The sequence below is a fragment of the Talaromyces proteolyticus genome (assembly GCF_021365285.1).
Source record: "Talaromyces proteolyticus strain PMI_201 chromosome Unknown BGW36scaffold_2, whole genome shotgun sequence".
Classification (NCBI taxonomy): Eukaryota; Fungi; Ascomycota; class Eurotiomycetes; order Eurotiales; family Trichocomaceae; genus Talaromyces; species Talaromyces proteolyticus.
In genome coordinates, this window is record NW_025764278.1 from 2,614,350 (window position 1) to 2,633,447 (window position 19,098).

The following is a 19,098-nucleotide window of genomic DNA, read 5'->3' on the forward strand; positions in this document are numbered from 1 at the left end:
TACAGCGCTCGGTCAGCATGGGTATATCGGGGATTGCGGGGAAGTTGAAACTTGCATAATACGAAAGGCAATTCACCACCTAGGGTGGAGAAATATGGACTGAAATACATGTCCACAGACGCAACTTCCTTTGGCTCGTGACTAGGTTGCTGTGTAGACCAAAAGCTCGGGGAAAGGCCCGTGGGAGGGAGCAGAAAGCTTCTCCATTATCTCTCCGTTGCCAAGGGCTTGTAGCTTTCTTCAATATGGGGGTCCGACGCTTTGATGTGGCTTCTCGCTACTGGGATTCGTCTATTCTTCAAGAACCTAAAGCGAACTCCGGTGGCACGCCATCCATAGCCTAATGTATTCTTCCCCAGGAATCCGCTCTCCCCGCAGTTCCACACTTTCTCTGGCATGAGACTTCCCCACGTGCCAATTGGGGCTGTTTCACGGATCACTTATGGCCATTATGGCTCTGATCACCTTAGACTACGAGGATTGTGGCTATTCTGCGACGAGCTGAATGGTGGAAATCAACCTATTACTTGTCGAGTTGGAAGGACCTACCTGGAATTAAGTCGTTTCTCTGCTTCAACGCCCTGGCGTATATAGCAATGATGGCCTAAAAGGATCATGTCGCCATGATCAGCCATGCTGACTGAAAGCCTTGACTGCGGCGGCAAGAGTTGTTCCGATAAAAAAGCAATACGGAACAAGATTTCGGGAAATTAATATTCCATTGCATGGATGATGCACGGAATCTCCACATGGCAGCACTTCAGCATTCTGATTCCCTACCTAAAGTTCTAAACATGTACCCCTACCCCACTTCACTCAGTGCTACGTCACAACTATCAGCCTGAATGTTCTTGAAGACCATTCGAGCCTACTTGATACTTCACAGTGCAGACTTCGAGAGTATAATCATATGTTATTTCTCCTATGGCTACCTGTTTAGATGGCACTCTTACGAGTTTCTTCGGCTGAGGGCTGGCTTTTTTCTCAAACCCAAAAAAAACGTTACTGCCTACTTACTCGACCTTTTTAGCTATGTCCTGCGCATCTCATAGTTACATAGAGTTGGGATGAAACCGAAAATAAAAGGAAATTCGAACTAGAACAGTCGTAGTAGTGAGGAAACCCAACCTATCAATCTAGTATCACAGTGATCCATCCCCATTATCTAAAATTGATATTCATCAATATTAAGACTGATATGGCGGCAGCGGTATTTTGGAATCATTCTCTGCGTCTAAATCCCTCATCTCGTCTAACTGAGTATCAAAATTTTCCTCCGATTCAGAATGCTCCAACAGATATCCCCTGTCGACACGATATCCCGACGTTCGTTTTCCATTCAAGCTAGTCGGAATACTCAAGTGCTTTGTGGGAGAATTGTTTCCTTCAACGGGAATGTTGACTACCTCATCACTAGCACCAGTTTTTGTTTGCAATTTGTTCTTCGCAGGCAACATGAGCAACCAATTATACAGGGTAACATCGTTATAGAAGTGACTGGTAGAACATACCGTTTTCCCATTGATCTGTCTTATAACAACATCCTTTGTCTCGTCGATTCGCCCAACTAAAGTTCCATGCTTCCAGATGCCATTCTCAAGTATCAAATCTTCGAATGTCGTTCTATATATCGCACAATCTTTCACTTCACATCCGCTTAGACTTGAATGACTGACGATGGAGTTCTTCAAAGTGCTCTCCTGTATGGTTGAGCGCTTGATTCTAGAGCAGTCCGTTAGATCAGCCTTTTTGACTATCGACCACCTCAAGCCCGTTGCATTCCATAATACGGTTTCGTCAATCTCGCAGCGTTTTATAGACCCAGAATTTATAATGCGGGAGCCGCGAATCTCTGACCACTTGATTTGTGCAACAGAAATCAAAGTTGAGTCTTGGATCTTGCTACGTCTCAGATCAGAGTCTTCCACAGAGCTGGTATCAATGTTGCAAAATTTTATGTAGCTGCCCTTGTTGTCACTGTTACTACCACCGCATTTGCAATTATCTTTAGTGGCGAAGTTGAGGTACTGGGGAGTTTCTCGTAAAATAACGGCGTTCAGTTTTGAGCGATGAATACTCGTAGCATTCGTGAGGTTCTCGAATGTACAAGATTCAACAGCAGAGCGATTAATGTATGGGTATGAATCCCCTTTGTCGTATAGTGTAACAGTGGATCGGACGCTGGAACGTCTAGTGTAAGATTTGCAGACCATATTCGCAATTATTGTTTCAAAATGAGAATTTTAAAATGCACAGTACTTCTGAGAAGTTGCAAAACTCTAGTTGAAGAGGAAAACGACTGGAAGCTTGGATAATTTTATAATCCTCAGCGTACGGACGTAGTATGTAAGTCAGACCGGGAAGCGGATGGTCAGAGCCCCGAGCCCTAGATGGATATAATATTTTGAAATGCTGGTGCCTACAACGACAACGCATAGCAACGCGGCCCAAGCCTGCTTATTGATAGAGGATTAATTTATTATTCGCTCGTCTTTGTCATAGAATTGAACTGTATCGATAATATTGTAAATGAACATTATATTCTCCATTAGAAAATTCGGGCCTTGGTTATGGCCGAGATTCTAGGTTACTGTTGAGACATTTTTTAATGGAAACTTTGTCTATAAGGCTTGAAATGGTATTATGTCTATATTTATCTACTAGATTGATGTTGAAAGGCATTTCCTTCGGTATAGTGCTAATGAAAATAAAATTATTAGCAGTGCCAATCAAGTTCGAGTCTTCAACAATAGGCCACCACCATTGTACAATTTGCAATGTATACTGATAAATTTCAACATCATCAGTGGTACATGATAGCCCCAGCTTCATTCGCTTATTTACATCGGATTTCTATCATCTTCGGAAGCCTCTACTATTACCTGCACCATTTCAACTTGATGTGAAAGGAATATACTGTGGTGAGTATCAAAATCCTGTATCCGAGGCACCACACCTGCATTCCGCACTTTTTCCAACATGAGATCCTGGTAGGCACGAGGCACAGAGTAGTGCTGTTAGGTCAGGACATAAGTAACTAGTATATGTTTCCAGCCACTCCCCGATGTGGGCGTCGTAAAAGTCAACTAAGGGAATGGCACCAGGTGCGGTAACGCCTCGTTGGCAAGGGTCTTATCAGCTGCATTTCCACCTTGAAATAATAGCACAGGATCAACGGGAAAGGTCGTGCCGTCTTCGGCATTGGTGACAAATTGAGACCAGAGGTGTATATAGCCAACTTCTTCCACAATACTAATAGGGCTGCGACCCGGCTCTAGGATATATGCACACAAGTAAGATGAATGACGCCGCCAACTGATTGGCCGCTCTTCTGGGATTGACGGACAGAGAGTGACAAGCCTTCAACCGCATCGGTGCCTACTGCACCGCCGTACGAGTGCATAAGCATGATCACACGCTGGTCGGACTCTACCAACTGTTCAACAATCCTGAGGACATGCTTTACATCGTCAGAAAATGTCGAGGTAGGTGGACGCAGACCATTGCAGGACGGCAAATGCGGACAATGTACCGTGAAGCCGCGGGCGGTGAGAGCATTGATATAGCGTCGATAGTTCGGAGGCGTGTGTCAAGCCCCATGAACAAGAACAATAGCGGGAAGAGATGACATCTTAAGAAATTTTCTTAGGTTATTTATAGTGAAAAGGATGAGGAAGCTGAGATAGATGATAGATGGTACATCCAACCATTAAATGGCACTTCAACAGTGGTATTTCAACTTGTAAACATGATTCATGTGCTTTCCTTAGCTTGTAATCAAAGACGAAGCTCGCCCAAGACTCAATCCAAAAAGACAATGATTTTCATTTGCTTTTATTGGATAACGTATTTCACCAGCGAACGGCCAACCGCCAATTCACATACAAAACTGGCATTTTTGAGCTGTCAATATATCACCATTTTTATTAAAATATAGTCTAAAATTAATATATATTATAAGCCTTACTTTTATATTATATATCCTTAGTTTATTAATAAATACATAAAATTACAGTGTAATTTTTAAAATTATTATTATTTTTAGATTAATCTTATTCATATTGAAATATATTCTTATTTATAATACCAATTTCAAACTATATTTCCTAGTAAAAGTGGCGAAATATTGAGAGCTTAAAAATACCAGTTTTGTATGCGAATTGGCGGTTGGCCGTTCGAGGGTGTTGGCCGTTCGTTGGTGAAATACGTTAATGGATATTGGCCATGAAATGGCTTTTTGAGAATGTTCCGGAAATTTCGTCATTCACGGCGGGCATCAATTGATACCAATTGGCCCGTAATGAACATCAAGATATGGATGAGTACTTTAGCCTAGGTATTGTTCAATTGATATCGCTGGCATCGGACTGGTTGGTATTTCTGCTGTCCACTGCGATGCGTTTACCAATCAAGAGTCCATATTCATATTCTGACGCGTCTACACACCTGAGAAGGATAAGCGCAAATCTATACGCCCACTCGCTCACCTCGTGTTAAATCCTCCTCAATAGCTTCTCTTGCCGCCTCTTCACCCGCACTTGAATTGTCCTTGAAAATGTGGTCCATCTGCTCTAGCGTACGTCCCATGGTCTCGGGCACGAAAAAGTATGTCCACAGCCCAGAAAGCACGCAGAATATTGCAAAGAAGAGGTAAGCTCCATACCCGGTGTCTTCGACAAGTGGTGGGGTAATAAGGCCCTGTAGCGTAATGAGTCTGAGAAATATCATAAGTAGAAGACTTAAACTTACGATGATGAAATTGCAGAACCAATTGCAGCAAGTGGCAAGAGCAACACCCTTGGCGCGTAAGGAAGATGGGAAAATTTCTTGACAGATTAGGAGGTTAGATGGTCTATCTTGTTTTCTTTTTTTTCTGGTTCAATCAAGAAGTGGAATACCGAGAAACACGTACCAGACGGTAAAGCCCAAGGAACAGGGCCCCATGATGCCCCAAAGGCGACCATGTAGAATAGAAGAAATGCAACGCTAATCCACCCTTGCGCCCGATGCGTTGGCCATTCCTTATTATATAAACCAACGAGTACGGCAATTATAATGTGTGATAAGGCCATAAGGATTGATCCGCCCAGGAGTAGTTTGCGTCTACCGAGCGTGTCCATTGTAAAGACGGAAGTAATGACCCCTACGAGTTGCAAGACATTGAGAATGCCAGACATTATGAGCTGCATCTTATAATCGAGACCCATGGTCTCAAAAAGAGTGGGAGAGTAGTAGATTAGCGCGTTTATACCTACAAACTGTTATAAAAGTTAGAATGATTAATGAATATGAAAAGAAGTTGTACCTGTTGAAAGAACATCAACATCACCCCAACATGTGTTCGGCACCGACATCCCTTCTTAAATAAATCCAACCAAGATACTAACTCAAGCCGCAAAGCGTTTTGCATTCCGACGCTCTGAAGTGTTGGATGCTTCTCGGCGCTCATTTGTTGGTGGAAACGCACTTCAACTTGGATGTCAAGGAGCTCTTGGCGCACGCGTTTGTCAGAGGTAGGAAGACGGCGTAACTTGCTGAGACTTTGGAGCGCTTCATCGGCCCGGCCCTGAGCAACCAACCATCGCGGAGAAAAGGGAAGTATGACTACACCGGCAGCAAGAACAAACCCAGGAACCATTTGAAGAAGGAAGGGCAAGCGCCACGCCCATTCACCAGACATGTACCGTGTGCCGAAAGTAATCCAAAAGGCGATGACGATACCAAGAACAATGCAGAACTCTTCAAGAACAAGAAGAGTTCCACGGCATTCAGGGGGACCTATATGTTTTATAAGGTTAGAGAACGATGATAAAATGAATGGCTATCGAATGAATATAACGCACTGATCTCGGAGATATACAATGGCGCAACCATCGATAACATGCCGATTCCCAGACCTCCGACGAGTCTAGCCATAGTGAGCATAGGATAGCTGACTGCCGCAGTTTGCAAGATTGAGCCGATGGAGAAGACAGCGACAGCGACAAGGATCGAATACCGCCGTGAGATCTTGTCAGCGATCCAACCCTGGCTCAAAGCACCCAAGAAGGCCCCGAGCTCGATCATAGCAGTCATTAGCCCCTTCCAGAAGCCGGCTCCAGCAGTCCCAGCAGCTACTCGTGGGAACTGCGCTAGGAACTGATCCATGACCAGAATGACTGATACAACACCTTGATCATAGCCAAAGATCAGCCCGCCCAGCGTCGAACACGCCGCGCACAGCAAGACAAACGGATTGCTCACAAGCCCACGCAAGCCTGGCGGCCCGTATGGCTCACGTTCAATTGCCGTCGTAGGCGTCGGGATGTGCTCAGCATGGAGAGCGGAATGTTGCCCAGATGAGAGCAAGTCTTCGGCATCTACACTCTCACCTGCTTTGGTCGTTAGCGGTTTATCAGCCATTTCTTTAGCTTTCAGTTTTTTTTCAGAACCGACGAGCAGAGAAGTCCAGCTATACTTTTATGTACATCTTCTTTATCGGCTACCTCTCATCCAAAATTTCAAGCAGCGGAAAATGGTTCCCGGTGCTTTTTAAGAAACCAATTCTACTAGCTTGGCTGTCCTGTCGCATCCTTGCCTTATTGGGAACTTGCGCTGCTTTCCAAGTGTGGATCAAGCGAAAAGCAAGAACATAAATCCCCGGACGGTCGATAGCCGGGGTTGTCTTCCTTTGCGGGGGGTGGCTGCACGTGATGTCACGACGTCATATTTTACCAGCCAGGAAATGTAGTTTTTTGGGAGCGATTATATAGTAACAAAAAGAAGCAGTTCGAGGTGCAAGGCCAAGCACTCTCCTCCCCGTTGTGGCGTCGGACTTACTGCGAAATAGGGCGTAGGAGGCTAGGAACGGATAGTTTCCTAGAGGCTTTTTGTGGTACTGACGAATTTAGCTTCTTTTGAAATGAGTCTATATTATCGGCGATATCCAACGAGAGTGAAGTGGTAATTGCTACTTCTTCTGATTGAGCCCTAACAACATTCTGACTAGACTATAAAAACTAACCAGATGAGAACCGATCAATTAGAATAAAATTACAAAGCATGATTCAACACTCGTTCAATAATATCAAGTTGAATGGACCAGTCATTTGCAGCGTATTGTTGAAGCTGAATTATTCACGAAGGGAAAAATGAAATCATCCCACAGACATGTAAAAGTCCCGGTCTCAGTCTAAAGAGCCTCTGATAAATTGATCCCATATTCTCCTCATCGAAAATGGTATGACATGTACTATTTATTTTATGGTAACGAATTCTTGATGGATGTGCTGCGTAGCTTATTACGAAATCAGGGTTTTTATATCATAGCCTCGCTACCTCAATGCCAGCACTGTCGAAGCTATCCAACATGTCTAGATAAAAGTAAACATGGCTAGGTGGAATTCAAATACTACTCCTAGCTGTTTTACATAGCGCTCTACACAATCCTGATTGAATAAGCAGTGGTTCCTCTTCCTCGTAAGCTGCTACCCCTTGAGTCCAGGTAAATTCCGACCTTTTGCAATAGCATATCAAAATAACTCGTGATTATTTTGGTTTGGTAGCCTGCAGAGCGCCGAGTCAACTATTGATGCGACGCCGAGTGTTTGCACGTCAAGCGGGCTGTGAATTTTCATTTGAACCTGATAATATTTGAAGTGGATGATTTGACTTCAAATCTGCTCAACGCCATTGAATACAAGGACCAATATAGATCTACTTGAACCCTTTTGTTGGTTTTGATTTTGTTTTTTTTTCCCTTAGTTTTAACCCTACTTGTTGGATAAGGCTATGTAAACTGTTGCTAGATAATATACCAGACTAGACTTAACTTAATTCGAGACCAAGGGCCTACAGATGTACTGGTTGAGATAAATTTCGTTGACAAGGAAACCTGGCAACCACTACTTCTCGGAGATGATTGCACCTACACTTATGACACAAGTTTAAACATGGTATTAAAATTTTCTGCCCTCGTCTGGATTTACACCAATCTATGTCCGACTCAAAATATAGAGTTGTTGGGATCCCGCTCGTAGACAATACAAAAAGTTCAAATATTATTAGCATTGATATGGGGATGGCCTCTATACTTAATCCACTTTTGTGGTGCCATGCTCAAAATTCTGTCGTCCTACTATATGGACTCTGTCCGATAACAAAATATATACTCAAGAAGCACTTCCAATCACTTTACTAACTCTCTGATCTCTTTCTCCAAGACAAGCATGCGTCTCGCATAGACTCTTCAAGGGTCTTCTTAGGCTCATAGCCCAGCACTTTCCTTGCCTCCGAGATATCAAAATATCGAGTCGCAACTGCATCACCTACATCATCCGGCGATATGTCTGTCTTCATAAACAGCCCTAAAAAGCGAAGAATACCAGTAAACAACCACACAGGAATCACCATATGCCCACCATAACTCTTCGGGTCATCAACGCCATCGACCTCTCGCCATACCATTTCTTGTAACTCACGGAATGGTTTTGGATTCCCATCAGAAACGAAGAAAGCACGTTGATTAGCAGTGGGATCCTTTTTCAATAGTAAATTGTCCACGGCGAGAAGATGTGCTAAAGCAACATTATCCGCGGATGAAAAGTCATAGAGATTCTTGCCCGATCCAAGCGATAATTTGCGTGGACTAGTCGCAACTAATGGAAATAGATTCTGATCATGAGTACCAACGACGCCGTGAGTACGAATAGCACATGTCTTAACCTTCCGGTCTTCTGCAAGAACTAGCTTTTCTGCTGCAGCCTATTCGTTTCCATTAGCATAAGAAGGCTTCACTTCTCATCGACTATCCGAATTATTACCTTCGTTCTTGCATACTCTCCGTCCCACTTTTCAGCATCCATCAAATACGCCGTATCCTTCTCGTTTGCATTCACAAAATTCATCCAACTATTCGGCTTCACAACATCACACGAACTCGTATATACCAATGCCTCAACGGTTCCGCACTGTTCTGCGGCATCAAGAACATTCTTTGTGCCGCCGACATTAACATCCCACAGCCTGTGGTCCGAAATGTGCTGTTTTCGTGCCGCAGATGGGATGATAGATGCTGTATGTATAACCACATCGGGTCTGAGGTTTAGAAACAGCGAGGCAATTTCAGTCGCGTCGGTAATATCTACTTTGTGGTATTGTTTGACAGCCGCTATAAAGTTATCATCTGATTCGGAAGGAATTGCAACGTCCAGGATGTGTATTGATACATTATTGACTTCCAGTTTGTTATCATTGCTGTAATGCTCGAGTAGTGCTTTCGTAGTTGCAAAACCCACACAGCCTGTTCCGCCCGTGAGTATTATAGTAAGTGATTTAGACATTTATCCGTTTAGCCAAACAGGAGTATATTGGTTTTGGGAAATAATGCGTAACATTCGATCACGTAGTCAAGTAGTCTGGAGAAATAAGATGTCGAAAAACGCGAGCTTACATGTCTTGGCACTTTCTACGACATTCCCAATCGGGAATGGTGAAATTATAGGGGTATCTGAAAGGCAACCTGATACATGTATTGAGGCTGTTAATAGAAAATACATTCAGGAAAGTAAACAGAAATCTTTTTTGTAAGAGAAACAACAGGTAATAGGTCTCCAATTTAAATTTCATTCATACAAGATGAGCGTACCCGGATTCCATATTTAAAGCATACAATTACTGATCCCAGGTTACTTGTTATTCTTGGCTATCAACATTTACTGCGAGTGTGGATTGGCCGACTCCCATGCGACTTGGGAGCCGATATAGATCTAGAATTAATGAGACTCTGTGCTCATAGACATCAAGGTATGTATCACAACACCTGTGATAGAGGTATCTAACAGAAATCAGGAGATTTAGAAAACCATCTTAATATTGACAAAAGTTTGGGCTATAACAAAGGAAATGCATTGTCTAGCTAGGTAGAACCAGGCTAGAAGTAATCTATTTTTACAACCGATGGTATTTCATAAGCTTTTATCACAGCTCCTCTCCTGGTAAAAAGTTTCTCAAATCCTGTTTCTTTTATACGGGTAATATACACACGCGCTAAAAGAAAGCGGAGACAAATGCAAATGACAAAAGAAAAGGAGCAGTGACAGATATTACATGATTTACGAGCTGAGTTCGGCCAAGATCTTCTCACCCTTGGCACGGGCAGACTCAAAGTCACCAACCATGTAGAAAGCGTTCTCGGGAAGGTCGTCACCTTCACCGTTGATGATAGCCTTGAAGCTGCGGATGGTGTCCTTGAGGTCGACGAGCTTACCCTCGATACCAGTGAAAACCTGGGCAACGGTGAAAGGCTGGCTCAAGAATCGCTGAAGCTTACGAGCACGCTCGACGGTGAGCTTGTCGGCTTCAGACAATTCATCCATACCCAGAATGGCAATGATATCCTGGAGGGACTTGTACTCCTGAAGCATCTGTTGGACGCGAGAGGCGGTGGCGTAGTGGTCTTCACCGACGACACGGGGGTCCAACATACGAGACTTGGAGTCAAGAGGGTCGACAGCAGGGTAGATACCCAACTCAGAGATACCACGAGACAAGACAGTGGTGGCATCCAAGTGAGCGAAGGTGGTGGCAGGAGCAGGGTCAGTCAAATCATCAGCGGGCACATAGACGGCCTGGACGGAGGTAATAGAACCCTTGGTGGTAGTGGTAATACGTTCCTGCATAATGCCCATATCGACGGCGAGGGTGGGTTGGTAACCCACGGCAGAAGGGATACGACCCAAAAGAGCAGACACCTCAGAACCGGCCTGAGTGAAACGGAAAATGTTGTCAATGAAGAGCAGCACTAATAATTGTTAGTTGTATGACCGTGTTAATTTCTTTCTCAGACGTACCGTCCTGTCCTTCCTCATCACGGAAGTACTCAGCAATAGTCAAACCAGTAAGGGCAACACGGGCACGAGCACCGGGCGGTTCGTTCATCTGACCGAAGACAAGGGCGACCTTAGATTCACCGTCAAGCTTGATGACACCAGTTTCCTGCATTTCGTGGTACAGATCGTTACCCTCACGAGTACGCTCTCCGACACCAGTGAACACAGAGTAACCACCGTGGGCCTTAGCAATGTTGTTCTATAAGAAGTTAGCATCGGTACTTTCTGTTACATGTTCGGTTCTCCACGTACGATCAACTCCTGAATGAACACAGTCTTTCCGACACCGGCACCACCGAAGAGACCAATCTTACCACCACGGGCGTAGGGGGCAAGCAAATCGACAACCTTGATACCAGTAACAAGGACCTCGGCAGAGGTGGATTGTTCGGCGAAGGATGGCGGTTCATTGTGGATAGGAGCGAACTTGGTAGCCTTGATGGGGCCACGCTCGTCAATGGGGTCACCAGTGACGTTCATGATACGGCCGAGGGTAGCAGGGCCGACGGGGATCGTGATGGGCGAGCCAGTGTCATGGGCAGTAGCACCACGGGTCAAACCCTCGGTACCTATAATCTGTCAGATGACGCGCCTCAAGCTTAGAGCAAGCTCGTCAGGCAAGATACGTACCGTCCATAGCAATTGTACGGACAACATTCTCTCCCAAATGTTGCTAGATGATTGTTAGCCGGTGGGATCAGGTCAAAAAAGTTGGTATGTGAGCTTCTATAACGTACAGCAACCTCGAGCACAAGCTTCTGGCCGTTGTTCTGGGTCTCCAGAGCGTTGAGAATGGGAGGAAGAGAATCGGTGTCGAATTTTACTGCAATCCAAGATCAGAAACCGGGTCCATCAATGCAACTGAGCCACTTTTTGAGGTCTTTTTCGTTGGTGTTGGGGTGCAGAAAAAAGATTTTCCGTCGATCCCGTCCTCCAAGCATGCCAAGCCTCCGAAAGCGCGAGATGTGTACGTACCGTCCACGACGGCACCGATAACTTGGTGAATCTTTCCAACGAGACCAGCATCTGTGCTTGCGAACCTGGCATTCAGAGCAGGAAGAGCATTGGATCGGAGAGGCTCGAATGCGCGACGAGCCACAGGGGTCGGTCGGGCATAGGCAGCCCTCCCGAAGGTCCGGGCGAGGCCGCTGTTGAAAAGAAAATGTTTGTCAGTAGGCCACACGACGCGATGGAAGTGAGAGAGAACGAATCAATTGAGTGGTAGACGCACCTCTTGAACATTGTGATGGGTGTTTAAGAGCGAAAGGATACGGGGAGGAGAGTAGAGATGGGAGATTGGCAGCTGCCAGAGTGTGGGAGAGAAGGGAGAGACTGCGAGAGGTTCGACGGCTGGCAACAAGCCCTGCGCCTCGGCGCTTTGTTTGTCCGCGCCGAGACCCGAGTGCACCCGACTTGGTTAAGCCGACTGCGTGCTCAATGACCAATTGCTTTTTTTTCCTGTGTAGTGTTTTATTTTTATGCTTATATTACAGTCATGAATGAATTAGTTAACTATGAGCGGTAGTATCCAGCTGTGTACCGGTCTATACGGCCTGCCGCAGCGCAAACAGACACCTGGCGTCCGGCCCTTTTCGTGGAGTCGCAGCAAAAGCGAGCTAACTGAAAGCTCTGACCGTTACCCATACGACCGGCGATATTCTGCCGTGTCGGCCATGCTGAGATCAGTGAGGTGTAGTCCGAATTATAGAAGAATTGCGTGGAGAAACAGAAAAGAAAGAAAAACCATCAAGCGTAATATGTCCCCAATTTCCAATATGTATAGTTGACGTGGGATATACACGTGGAGAGGCATTGCTGTTGCTCCGATAGCAGCCAATTGAGGCCAATCTGACCGTATCCCGTGATCGATATCGCAATACAGCTGTTTTCTATTATTTGATGAAAGACCAGCTTGGGGGAGATCTAGATACTGCTACCGGACCGATGGACTTATACATCAATTAATATACCGTAGCCCCAGGTGCCGTTTATATTATACAGAACAATTAGACTTTTATGATGCACGTATAAATAATCTAAGCAACAAAGGAAATAGATTGATTATAGCACAGTAGACAGTACATGGTTTTTGAACTCAATTCCCAATGGAAGGGGGAGGAGGGAGAGTGAACGAACGGGGCAACAAGCGACGAAATCAACACTTGTCCAGATATATAACACATCAGTAGCGAGTGCGAAAGAAGTAAAATCACTCGGCTTGACATCCATTTCTCCCGCTTCGAGTCCACTCTGTATTCTATGTTCTCTTTTTTTATGAACTCTTCTCGGGTGGGCTCTGCACGAATCCTTCGCCCTCGTAGCCTTCGCTGCTGATACCAGTAATAGGTTCCATCTTTTCTCTCTATACGGTGCAAAGCATGTTAGCTATAGTCAATCTCAATTGGTCCATTTAACATGGAAAAGCGAACGCACCTTGGCATATTCATTGCTAGCCTCTTGCCATTCCTTGGTCATTGTGCGTGGTGGAGGCTTAGCAAAGAGACGAGTAATGTAGAAGATAGCAACCGAGACAGCGACCAACTGGGTGACCTTGGAGAGAACCTTCCAGCCCTCGCCCTTGGGGGTCTCCTTACGTGGGCCATGGGCTCCAAATGCAATCCAGTAGGCTAGATACAAAGCAGTATTAGTTACCACTCAGCTAGGAACAACCGGGACAACCCAAACACAGCTGACATACCGGCTTTCTTCTCCTGCAGAGTCATCTCATGCCAGTCAACCTTCATACGATCCCGAAGCTGCATCCACAAGTCGGCCTGTTCCTGAGGTGGCATGGCCTCCCAGCGCTTCTCAATGCCAGCAAGTGTGGGGTTGGCAATGGCATGACCGGAGGAGAGACGCGTCTGCTGAACGGCGGCGCTGTGAGCAGGAAGGATGACTCGGGTCATTGGAGCGGCAGACGACCGGGCAGCAGAGCTGCGAGCAGCCTGAGAGGCGTAGCGAAGGGACATTGTGGGAAGAGCGAAAAAGAGACGAGAAAAGGGAATTGAAGCAATACGCAAGTCGAATTACTATATGGTTAAAGACCGTCGAGATCGGCAATGGTTGAAAAAATTGGTTGAAGGCGAGAGGCGGAGTAGAGACGGTCGACCAGGTGGTTTGACGTGGTACGCAAAGGGTGGCTTTTGATGATGGTGGTTTGAGGTGGAAGTTCTGCCGGCGCCGCGGTCATGACAGCCTCCTTTTACGAGTCGCTGATTGGCCGACCAGCCGGCCCGCTCGGTCGGACCCGAATCTTTGCCGTGCTCGGAATCTCACAGTCGCATGGTGTGTATCAAATGTTGTCGGCATATAGTTGTGCTATGATGTTTTCTAGGATGTATGTAGAATTGAAATATGAAGCAATTGTATCAATGCGTATCAGAGACCTTCCCGGAAAGGTGCATATCCAAAATTACATAACCGCTACTAGTTGCGTATGCACTACTAAAAATATCAGTCATGTATTTATATATTCAAACCTTCACAGTGGCACGCATCAATTGATTATGTACAGATTCCAAACCACTACAGCAATTGACTTTTCACGCGTATGTACATCAATTGATACGTAGTTGACGCACATATAGTCGTTGCAATTTTATCTAGTCCTTAAGTTCACCAGATCAATATAAATTGATGTATTTGCGCACTTCAATGGTGACATTCCCGTCAATACCGACATCTGCAGTCGGTTGATACCACATCCAATTGACTGAGACTCTTACAATAAACACAGGATTTGAAGTAACGTTTCAATTACGCATCAATAGAACTACCGGTCGATTGTTTCAGTCCTCAAGTGTGCATTGTAAATATTACATATACTCAGTCGAGTTTCAATATTCCAAACTCCGTTTTGGCTGGATATGGATACGAACCAGGAAATAAACAATTAGGTAGCAGAACAACAACATCGGAAGAATGTCTATCAGAGAGCTACCTGTAGTGTTAACCAGCAAACCACATCGATATCAACACGAGCACCCAGGTAATCTCTACAAAAGCGTATTTTAAGCTGTTTTTTGATCGTCGTCAAGTCTCAATGCAGGCTCAAACAACACTAAATGCTCAGAACCCATTTACTGCAGTTCTATCGCATTCCTTGAGAACATATTTAAATTCAACTTCCGACGGCTCATCAGCTTGGATGGATACTTGAACGTTGCCCAGGGCGCTTTTCAAAGCCTCGTACGAAGTGGAGTAGACCACTTTCAACTATACATACCAGCAGCGTCAGTCCAGATGCTTGCATGAACGGCGAGAAACTTACCTCTCTTTGTGTGCTTGCAGGGACCCAGGAGAAGCCGACGATCTTGTCCCTATGGGGTGTTTAGCAAGGGGTTTCCTAGTGTTATGGTAGTTTTAAAATGAATCATACGTCTTTCTCACTATGTCGCCAGGAATCTCGTAATCGACCTTGTAGATGCCATATCGGGGGAGAATGGTGTCCGCCTTCGGTCCGGGCTTCTCACTAAGGCGAGTTCGGAAGTCTTCGTATATAGATTTATCGGAATCATCCTTGGCAGGGTCATGTACAGATTCGATTTCGATCTCCTTCAGGTCATCGGTGACTTTTAAGATCATCCACTTCATCTTCTTTACATTTCTAGATGGGCCGACGGAATTGATCTTGTCGCGGAATGTAGTGATGCACTCATCCTTGACCGTAATACTAGTAACAATAGTTAGCACATGATCGTGTATAGGTTGTGTAATTCAAGTATGATGCGGTAGTTGGTGATGATGCATTTTGTTTATGTGTGCTCAAGAAGCTTACCCAGAGGAGATCTGCAATTTGCCCATTAATTAGCGCACGCCCATACAGATTCATGCAGAAAAAAGGATCAATACGCACAGGCATGATAATTGAACTGAATCGACTTTTGAATCCAAATATTCAGAAAAGGAGGCGGAACTGCAGAACAATGTTTGAGGTCAGTAATTTGTTGGGGGAGGCGCAGCGACGCGACCGGTTTGTGCAGGATAAGGAAGGTTTCTTTCCGTGCGCTGACTTGATGAAGGATGTAGTGAACATACGAAGTAGATTGTAGAGTTGAGATAAGAGGAGGATTGTTGTAGGTTGAGATGGGAGGATAAGTGGGAGAGAGATAGGCAGCTAGAAGGAGGGGCTAGGCTGGCTTGTTTGTTGCCGCACTCTGCACTGGTGGGGGGGCTTAGCGGAGTCGTCGTCTTATTGTCATTTGTCGCCCTTGGCGACAATGTCATTCTCGTCACGTGGACATGCCAAGTTATCTGTTATGACATCTTTAACTATTTATTATTTATTTAATATTATGAGTGCGTGAATGAATATGTTGCTGGTCGGCAGGCAGAGAAATATTCGACTGACCAATGATGTCATGTGTGTCAGTAGAGGACAGCGTTGCTGTGGACAAGCCAATCGAAAAGGCTCAATGACTGCATTAAATGCCAAGCATGTACTGTAATTAATAACAGGCAGAAATCTATATTCATGGATTGAAAGAGACGTATGGCTGTTCTGTTGCTGCCGCGTAAATGTGGGTGGATGTCAGATATGGTTGATGCCTCAGGCAGCAAAAAAAAAATAAAGCTGCTGCTCCCCAAACCAAAACCTCCCAACGTGCTTAATCCGTAACCAACAGTTAACTATATGAATAACTCCGACATCCGTGAGCATGATGGCGATGCGACAGCGACAGCTCAAGCCAGTGCTTGCTCTTCGGTGCGGGGAGAAGCTTCGCTATCCGTATCAGAGCGAGGCCCGTTCGCAGCATAATTAGTAATTAAAGCTGCTCCAGAGCAAGCAATCACCGTCCTAAATTCGTCATTTGTCACTCTGCTTGCGAACTACCTCTCCATTGTATAACTATATAACTGACTTTGCCCTTCTCTCCTTGCTTCCAATCCTGTTTAACATAGCTGCTTGCATTAGGATACCCCGCTCTTTACCAAACTATGGCATCCCCTAAAATCATCTTCTACACCAACCCGATCTGCCCGTGGGCGCACCGCGGCTATATTATTCTTAAGGAGCTCGGATTACCATATGAAGAGGTAGTCATTGACTTGGATACCCCTCGCGAGCCATGGTATCTTGAGGTCAACCCGGTATGCAGAAAAAGAGCAAAATGTGTGTACAGTCTAACTAACCTGCTCGATCGATATAGCGCGGTCTTGTTCCATCAATTTCCTACAATGGCCAGATAATCACCGAATCTGGAATTGTCGCTCGCTTCTTAGCCGATGCCCACCCTTCTCATCTGCTGCCCCCATCCGGTCCGGTGGACAATGCCTTGTACCGTGCACGTCTTGATTTCTTTGTCGATGCTTTCTACAGCAAGGTTGTCCCACACTTCTTCTCCAGCCTTCGTGCTACCAGCCTCGAAGACCGCGAGATATCCACAAAGGCTCTCGTCGACGCTGTAGCCAAGGAGATTGAACCTCTACTGGAAGAAGGAAAGGGGCCTTTCTTTGGCGGAAGTGAGAAACTGACACTTGCAGAGGTAAGAAACACTGCTGTCAATTTAGAGTTTGTAATCGAATCGGTGGCTGATATTGACATAGGTTCTCTCGGGTGCGGTCCTGCTGCGTATTGCTACTTTCGCGAAGCCGGAGTACGGGCTACTACACTCCAGCCTGCCAAGCCAGCTGGAGAAGTTGCCCAAGTTCAAGCGGTGGTTTGAGGCTACGACTCAACACGAGAGTGTCAACTTCATTTATAACGAAGAAGTTGTGGCTACCCGAACCAAGCAGAAGTTTGCAAAGGTGTAGGCTCCGAGACATGTGCCTAGATGAATGATATAACACATATAATGATTATTTTAACTTGACCATTTTTGACTTTTTTTATTATAGTCTTTGGTAATGACTGCTAAATGTCCTCGTAAAAAGGGCTGGATTACTACTTTGAGTTGAGTCGAAGTCCTCTTCTATTCACGTAACATCTTAACTGTTCTCTAACAGACGGTGTGGATACGCAAAAATGGGTTGGATCCGGAAATTGGAAAACGTCGTACGCTATGGAGGAGTGATAGCTGGAGAAACATCTCACTATCCGAAACATAATACTATATAAGTCCTTTTTTAAACTCGTCTGAATCTTCGAAATAGAGAAAGAAATCGGGCAGTTTACCTGATAAGGACTAATCACGAAGTAGTTTCCGTTTCATCATGCTTTTCTTCGCTATCTTTAACTTCTCCACTCTTTTCATCCTCTTCATCTTTCTTAGTCGGACTCTTAGGCTCGTCCTCGTCATCCTTGATGAACATATCGGGATTTTTCGTCGTTACCTGATTCACCATATCATTCAAATTCCCAGGGAGGTGATCAAAAGGATAAGACATGAGGAGTTTTGGAACAGTGTCAGTCTCTGCGCCGACTTCTAGGAAGCGACACTGACCGATCAGCAGCTCTTCTTTACTGGTATCATTGCTGCTGGTTTTCTTTGGCTTCTCCACACACCCGGCAAAAATTTCAAAGACGTCCGCATCGAGGTCAACACAGTAGGCGAATTCGCAGAAGAGACCATCGTTGACAAATTCCAAACCAAGAGTGACCGGTAGATAGCTCTGGTCGCTGGCAGATGCAATCATATTGAGAATATTTGCACCAGTCATACGGCTCAACGAAGGTGGGACGCATGTCCCAGGACCAGAGAAGGGCTGAGGAGCACCGCACTCGCAGACCATTTGTCCAGAGTGGTCAGAGGTCGTGTACCCATGCCCACTGACCAGTTGTGTGAGACGTTCCCTGTCAATAATGCTAACAAATTCCATACCAGCTTTGAGACGATCGATATTTCCGTGTACGACCAGAAATTTGAGGATTGACCAGCCCTGTCCTTCAAGGTAGCCGTCGAACTGCGTGTACTGGGCGACCATGAAGCGGCCCTTGTAGAAGATACAGATCAGGCTGCGAGTTCCCATTTTGCGTCACGTTGGAGATATGTTAGTCGACGAGAGTAGCAATGATGACGGAAGAAATGGAAGGTGAAGAGGCGAAAATAAAGAGGCAAAAAAGGGAGAGCATACAAGGAAACAACAGAATATCAAACATGGTAGGAGCTCGGCTGTTCTGGCAAGGCTAGCGTCGCGGAATAATGCAAAGACACCCTTGCCCTTTCAAACTGGTAACAGCTTCACCACCGAGCAGCTTTTGTGGCAGAATGCAGTGACTCTCCAGTTCTTTGTTGCAGTGGGTATGACGACCACCCTTGGTCCAAATCTTACATGTCGGCAGCTCACACAA

General features: G+C 45.4%; 9 protein-coding genes across 9 annotated transcripts; 1 reads left to right on the forward strand and 8 right to left on the reverse strand.

Annotated features, from left to right (window-relative positions):
* Positions 1-1,119: 1,119 nt before the first annotated feature.
* On the reverse strand, positions 1,120-2,346 carry BGW36DRAFT_94933 (uncharacterized protein). Its single transcript, XM_046222720.1, has 2 exons — positions 1,512-2,346; positions 1,120-1,442 (listed from the first exon to the last, which is right to left on the reverse strand). Exons 1-2 carry the CDS (start codon positions 2,211-2,213, stop codon positions 1,188-1,190), a joined length of 957 nt encoding a protein of 318 aa, XP_046077026.1. The 5' UTR covers positions 2,214-2,346; the 3' UTR covers positions 1,120-1,187.
* A 928-nt stretch (positions 2,347-3,274) lies between these two features.
* On the reverse strand, positions 3,275-3,463 carry BGW36DRAFT_287325 (uncharacterized protein; the record flags this gene model as incomplete). Its single annotated transcript, XM_046210496.1, has 1 exon — positions 3,275-3,463. A coding segment is annotated over one exon (189 nt), but the record flags the coding sequence as incomplete, so codon positions are not given.
* Positions 3,464-4,086: 623 nt separating this feature from the next.
* BGW36DRAFT_335104 (putative MFS monosaccharide transporter) lies at positions 4,087-6,473 on the reverse strand. The gene is made up of 5 exons (XM_046212927.1): positions 5,844-6,473; positions 5,306-5,778; positions 4,913-5,258; positions 4,750-4,826; positions 4,087-4,698 (listed from the first exon to the last, which is right to left on the reverse strand). The coding sequence occupies exons 1-5, from the start codon at positions 6,400-6,402 to the stop codon at positions 4,468-4,470; spliced, it is 1,686 nt and encodes a 561-aa protein (XP_046077028.1). The 5' UTR covers positions 6,403-6,473; the 3' UTR covers positions 4,087-4,467.
* Positions 6,474-8,045: 1,572 nt separating this feature from the next.
* On the reverse strand, positions 8,046-9,388 carry BGW36DRAFT_313457 (putative hydroxysteroid dehydrogenase). Its single transcript, XM_046212520.1, has 2 exons — positions 8,802-9,388; positions 8,046-8,742 (listed from the first exon to the last, which is right to left on the reverse strand). The coding sequence occupies exons 1-2, from the start codon at positions 9,318-9,320 to the stop codon at positions 8,176-8,178; spliced, it is 1,086 nt and encodes a 361-aa protein (XP_046077029.1). The 5' UTR covers positions 9,321-9,388; the 3' UTR covers positions 8,046-8,175.
* Positions 9,389-9,646: 258 nt separating this feature from the next.
* BGW36DRAFT_458152 (putative ATP synthase F1, beta subunit) lies at positions 9,647-12,175 on the reverse strand. Its single transcript, XM_046221998.1, has 7 exons — positions 12,100-12,175; positions 11,844-12,016; positions 11,606-11,691; positions 11,499-11,541; positions 11,121-11,437; positions 10,830-11,067; positions 9,647-10,780 (listed from the first exon to the last, which is right to left on the reverse strand). Exons 1-7 carry the CDS (start codon positions 12,108-12,110, stop codon positions 10,092-10,094), a joined length of 1,557 nt encoding a protein of 518 aa, XP_046077030.1. The 5' UTR covers positions 12,111-12,175; the 3' UTR covers positions 9,647-10,091.
* Positions 12,176-13,140: 965 nt separating this feature from the next.
* Positions 13,141-13,774, reverse strand: BGW36DRAFT_288579 (cytochrome c oxidase subunit V; the record flags this gene model as incomplete). The annotated part of the gene is made up of 3 exons (XM_046210592.1): positions 13,141-13,230; positions 13,302-13,495; positions 13,567-13,774. The coding sequence occupies 3 exons, from the start codon at positions 13,772-13,774 to the stop codon at positions 13,141-13,143; spliced, it is 492 nt and encodes a 163-aa protein (XP_046077031.1).
* Positions 13,775-14,688: 914 nt separating this feature from the next.
* Positions 14,689-15,954, reverse strand: BGW36DRAFT_95006 (uncharacterized protein). Its single transcript, XM_046222721.1, has 6 exons — positions 15,906-15,954; positions 15,724-15,791; positions 15,646-15,656; positions 15,247-15,540; positions 15,139-15,187; positions 14,689-15,083 (listed from the first exon to the last, which is right to left on the reverse strand). The coding sequence occupies exons 2-6, from the start codon at positions 15,727-15,729 to the stop codon at positions 14,937-14,939; spliced, it is 507 nt and encodes a 168-aa protein (XP_046077032.1). The 5' UTR covers positions 15,730-15,791; positions 15,906-15,954; the 3' UTR covers positions 14,689-14,936.
* Positions 15,955-16,716: 762 nt separating this feature from the next.
* On the forward strand, positions 16,717-17,704 carry BGW36DRAFT_95253 (thioredoxin-like protein). Its single transcript, XM_046222722.1, has 3 exons — positions 16,717-16,958; positions 17,018-17,353; positions 17,415-17,704. Exons 1-3 carry the CDS (start codon positions 16,806-16,808, stop codon positions 17,619-17,621), a joined length of 696 nt encoding a protein of 231 aa, XP_046077033.1. The 5' UTR covers positions 16,717-16,805; the 3' UTR covers positions 17,622-17,704.
* Positions 17,705-17,996: 292 nt separating this feature from the next.
* Positions 17,997-18,776, reverse strand: BGW36DRAFT_287068 (uncharacterized protein; the record flags this gene model as incomplete). The annotated part of the gene is made up of 1 exon (XM_046210476.1): positions 17,997-18,776. One exon carries the CDS (start codon positions 18,774-18,776, stop codon positions 17,997-17,999), a length of 780 nt encoding a protein of 259 aa, XP_046077034.1.
* Positions 18,777-19,098: the final 322 nt, after the last annotated feature.

Excerpts from the sequence above, each read along its gene's own strand:
- BGW36DRAFT_94933 (XM_046222720.1), bottom strand. The coding sequence starts at position 2,213 with ATGGTCTGCAAATCTTACACTAGACGTTCCAGCGTCCGATCCACTGTT. Across the intron at positions 1,443-1,511 it reads GACAGATCAATGGGAAAACG|AACAAATTGCAAACAAAAAC; the intron begins GTATGTTCTACC and ends TTGCCTGCGAAG.
- BGW36DRAFT_335104 (XM_046212927.1), bottom strand. The coding sequence starts at position 6,402 with ATGGCTGATAAACCGCTAACGACCAAAGCAGGTGAGAGTGTAGATGCC. Across the intron at positions 5,259-5,305 it reads TGTTGATGTTCTTTCAACAG|TTTGTAGGTATAAACGCGCT; the intron begins GTACAACTTCTT and ends CTTTTATAACAG. Across the intron at positions 4,827-4,912 it reads TCCTTGGGCTTTACCGTCTG|AAATTTTCCCATCTTCCTTA; the intron begins GTACGTGTTTCT and ends TAATCTGTCAAG.
- BGW36DRAFT_313457 (XM_046212520.1), bottom strand. The coding sequence starts at position 9,320 with ATGTCTAAATCACTTACTATAATACTCACGGGCGGAACAGGCTGTGTG. Across the intron at positions 8,743-8,801 it reads GAGAGTATGCAAGAACGAAG|GCTGCAGCAGAAAAGCTAGT; the intron begins GTAATAATTCGG and ends GGAAACGAATAG.
- BGW36DRAFT_458152 (XM_046221998.1), bottom strand. Across the intron at positions 11,068-11,120 it reads TGTTCATTCAGGAGTTGATC|AACAACATTGCTAAGGCCCA; the intron begins GTACGTGGAGAA and ends AACTTCTTATAG. Across the intron at positions 10,781-10,829 it reads TGATGAGGAAGGACAGGACG|TGCTGCTCTTCATTGACAAC; the intron begins GTACGTCTGAGA and ends AACAATTATTAG.
- BGW36DRAFT_95006 (XM_046222721.1), bottom strand. Across the intron at positions 15,188-15,246 it reads GGCGACATAGTGAGAAAGAC|GGACAAGATCGTCGGCTTCT; the intron begins GTATGATTCATT and ends AACACCCCATAG. Across the intron at positions 15,084-15,138 it reads CTGCAAGCACACAAAGAGAG|TTGAAAGTGGTCTACTCCAC; the intron begins GTAAGTTTCTCG and ends TGGTATGTATAG.
- BGW36DRAFT_95253 (XM_046222722.1), top strand. The coding sequence starts at position 16,806 with ATGGCATCCCCTAAAATCATCTTCTACACCAACCCGATCTGCCCGTGG. Across the intron at positions 16,959-17,017 it reads GGTATCTTGAGGTCAACCCG|CGCGGTCTTGTTCCATCAAT; the intron begins GTATGCAGAAAA and ends CGATCGATATAG. Across the intron at positions 17,354-17,414 it reads AGAAACTGACACTTGCAGAG|GTTCTCTCGGGTGCGGTCCT; the intron begins GTAAGAAACACT and ends ATATTGACATAG.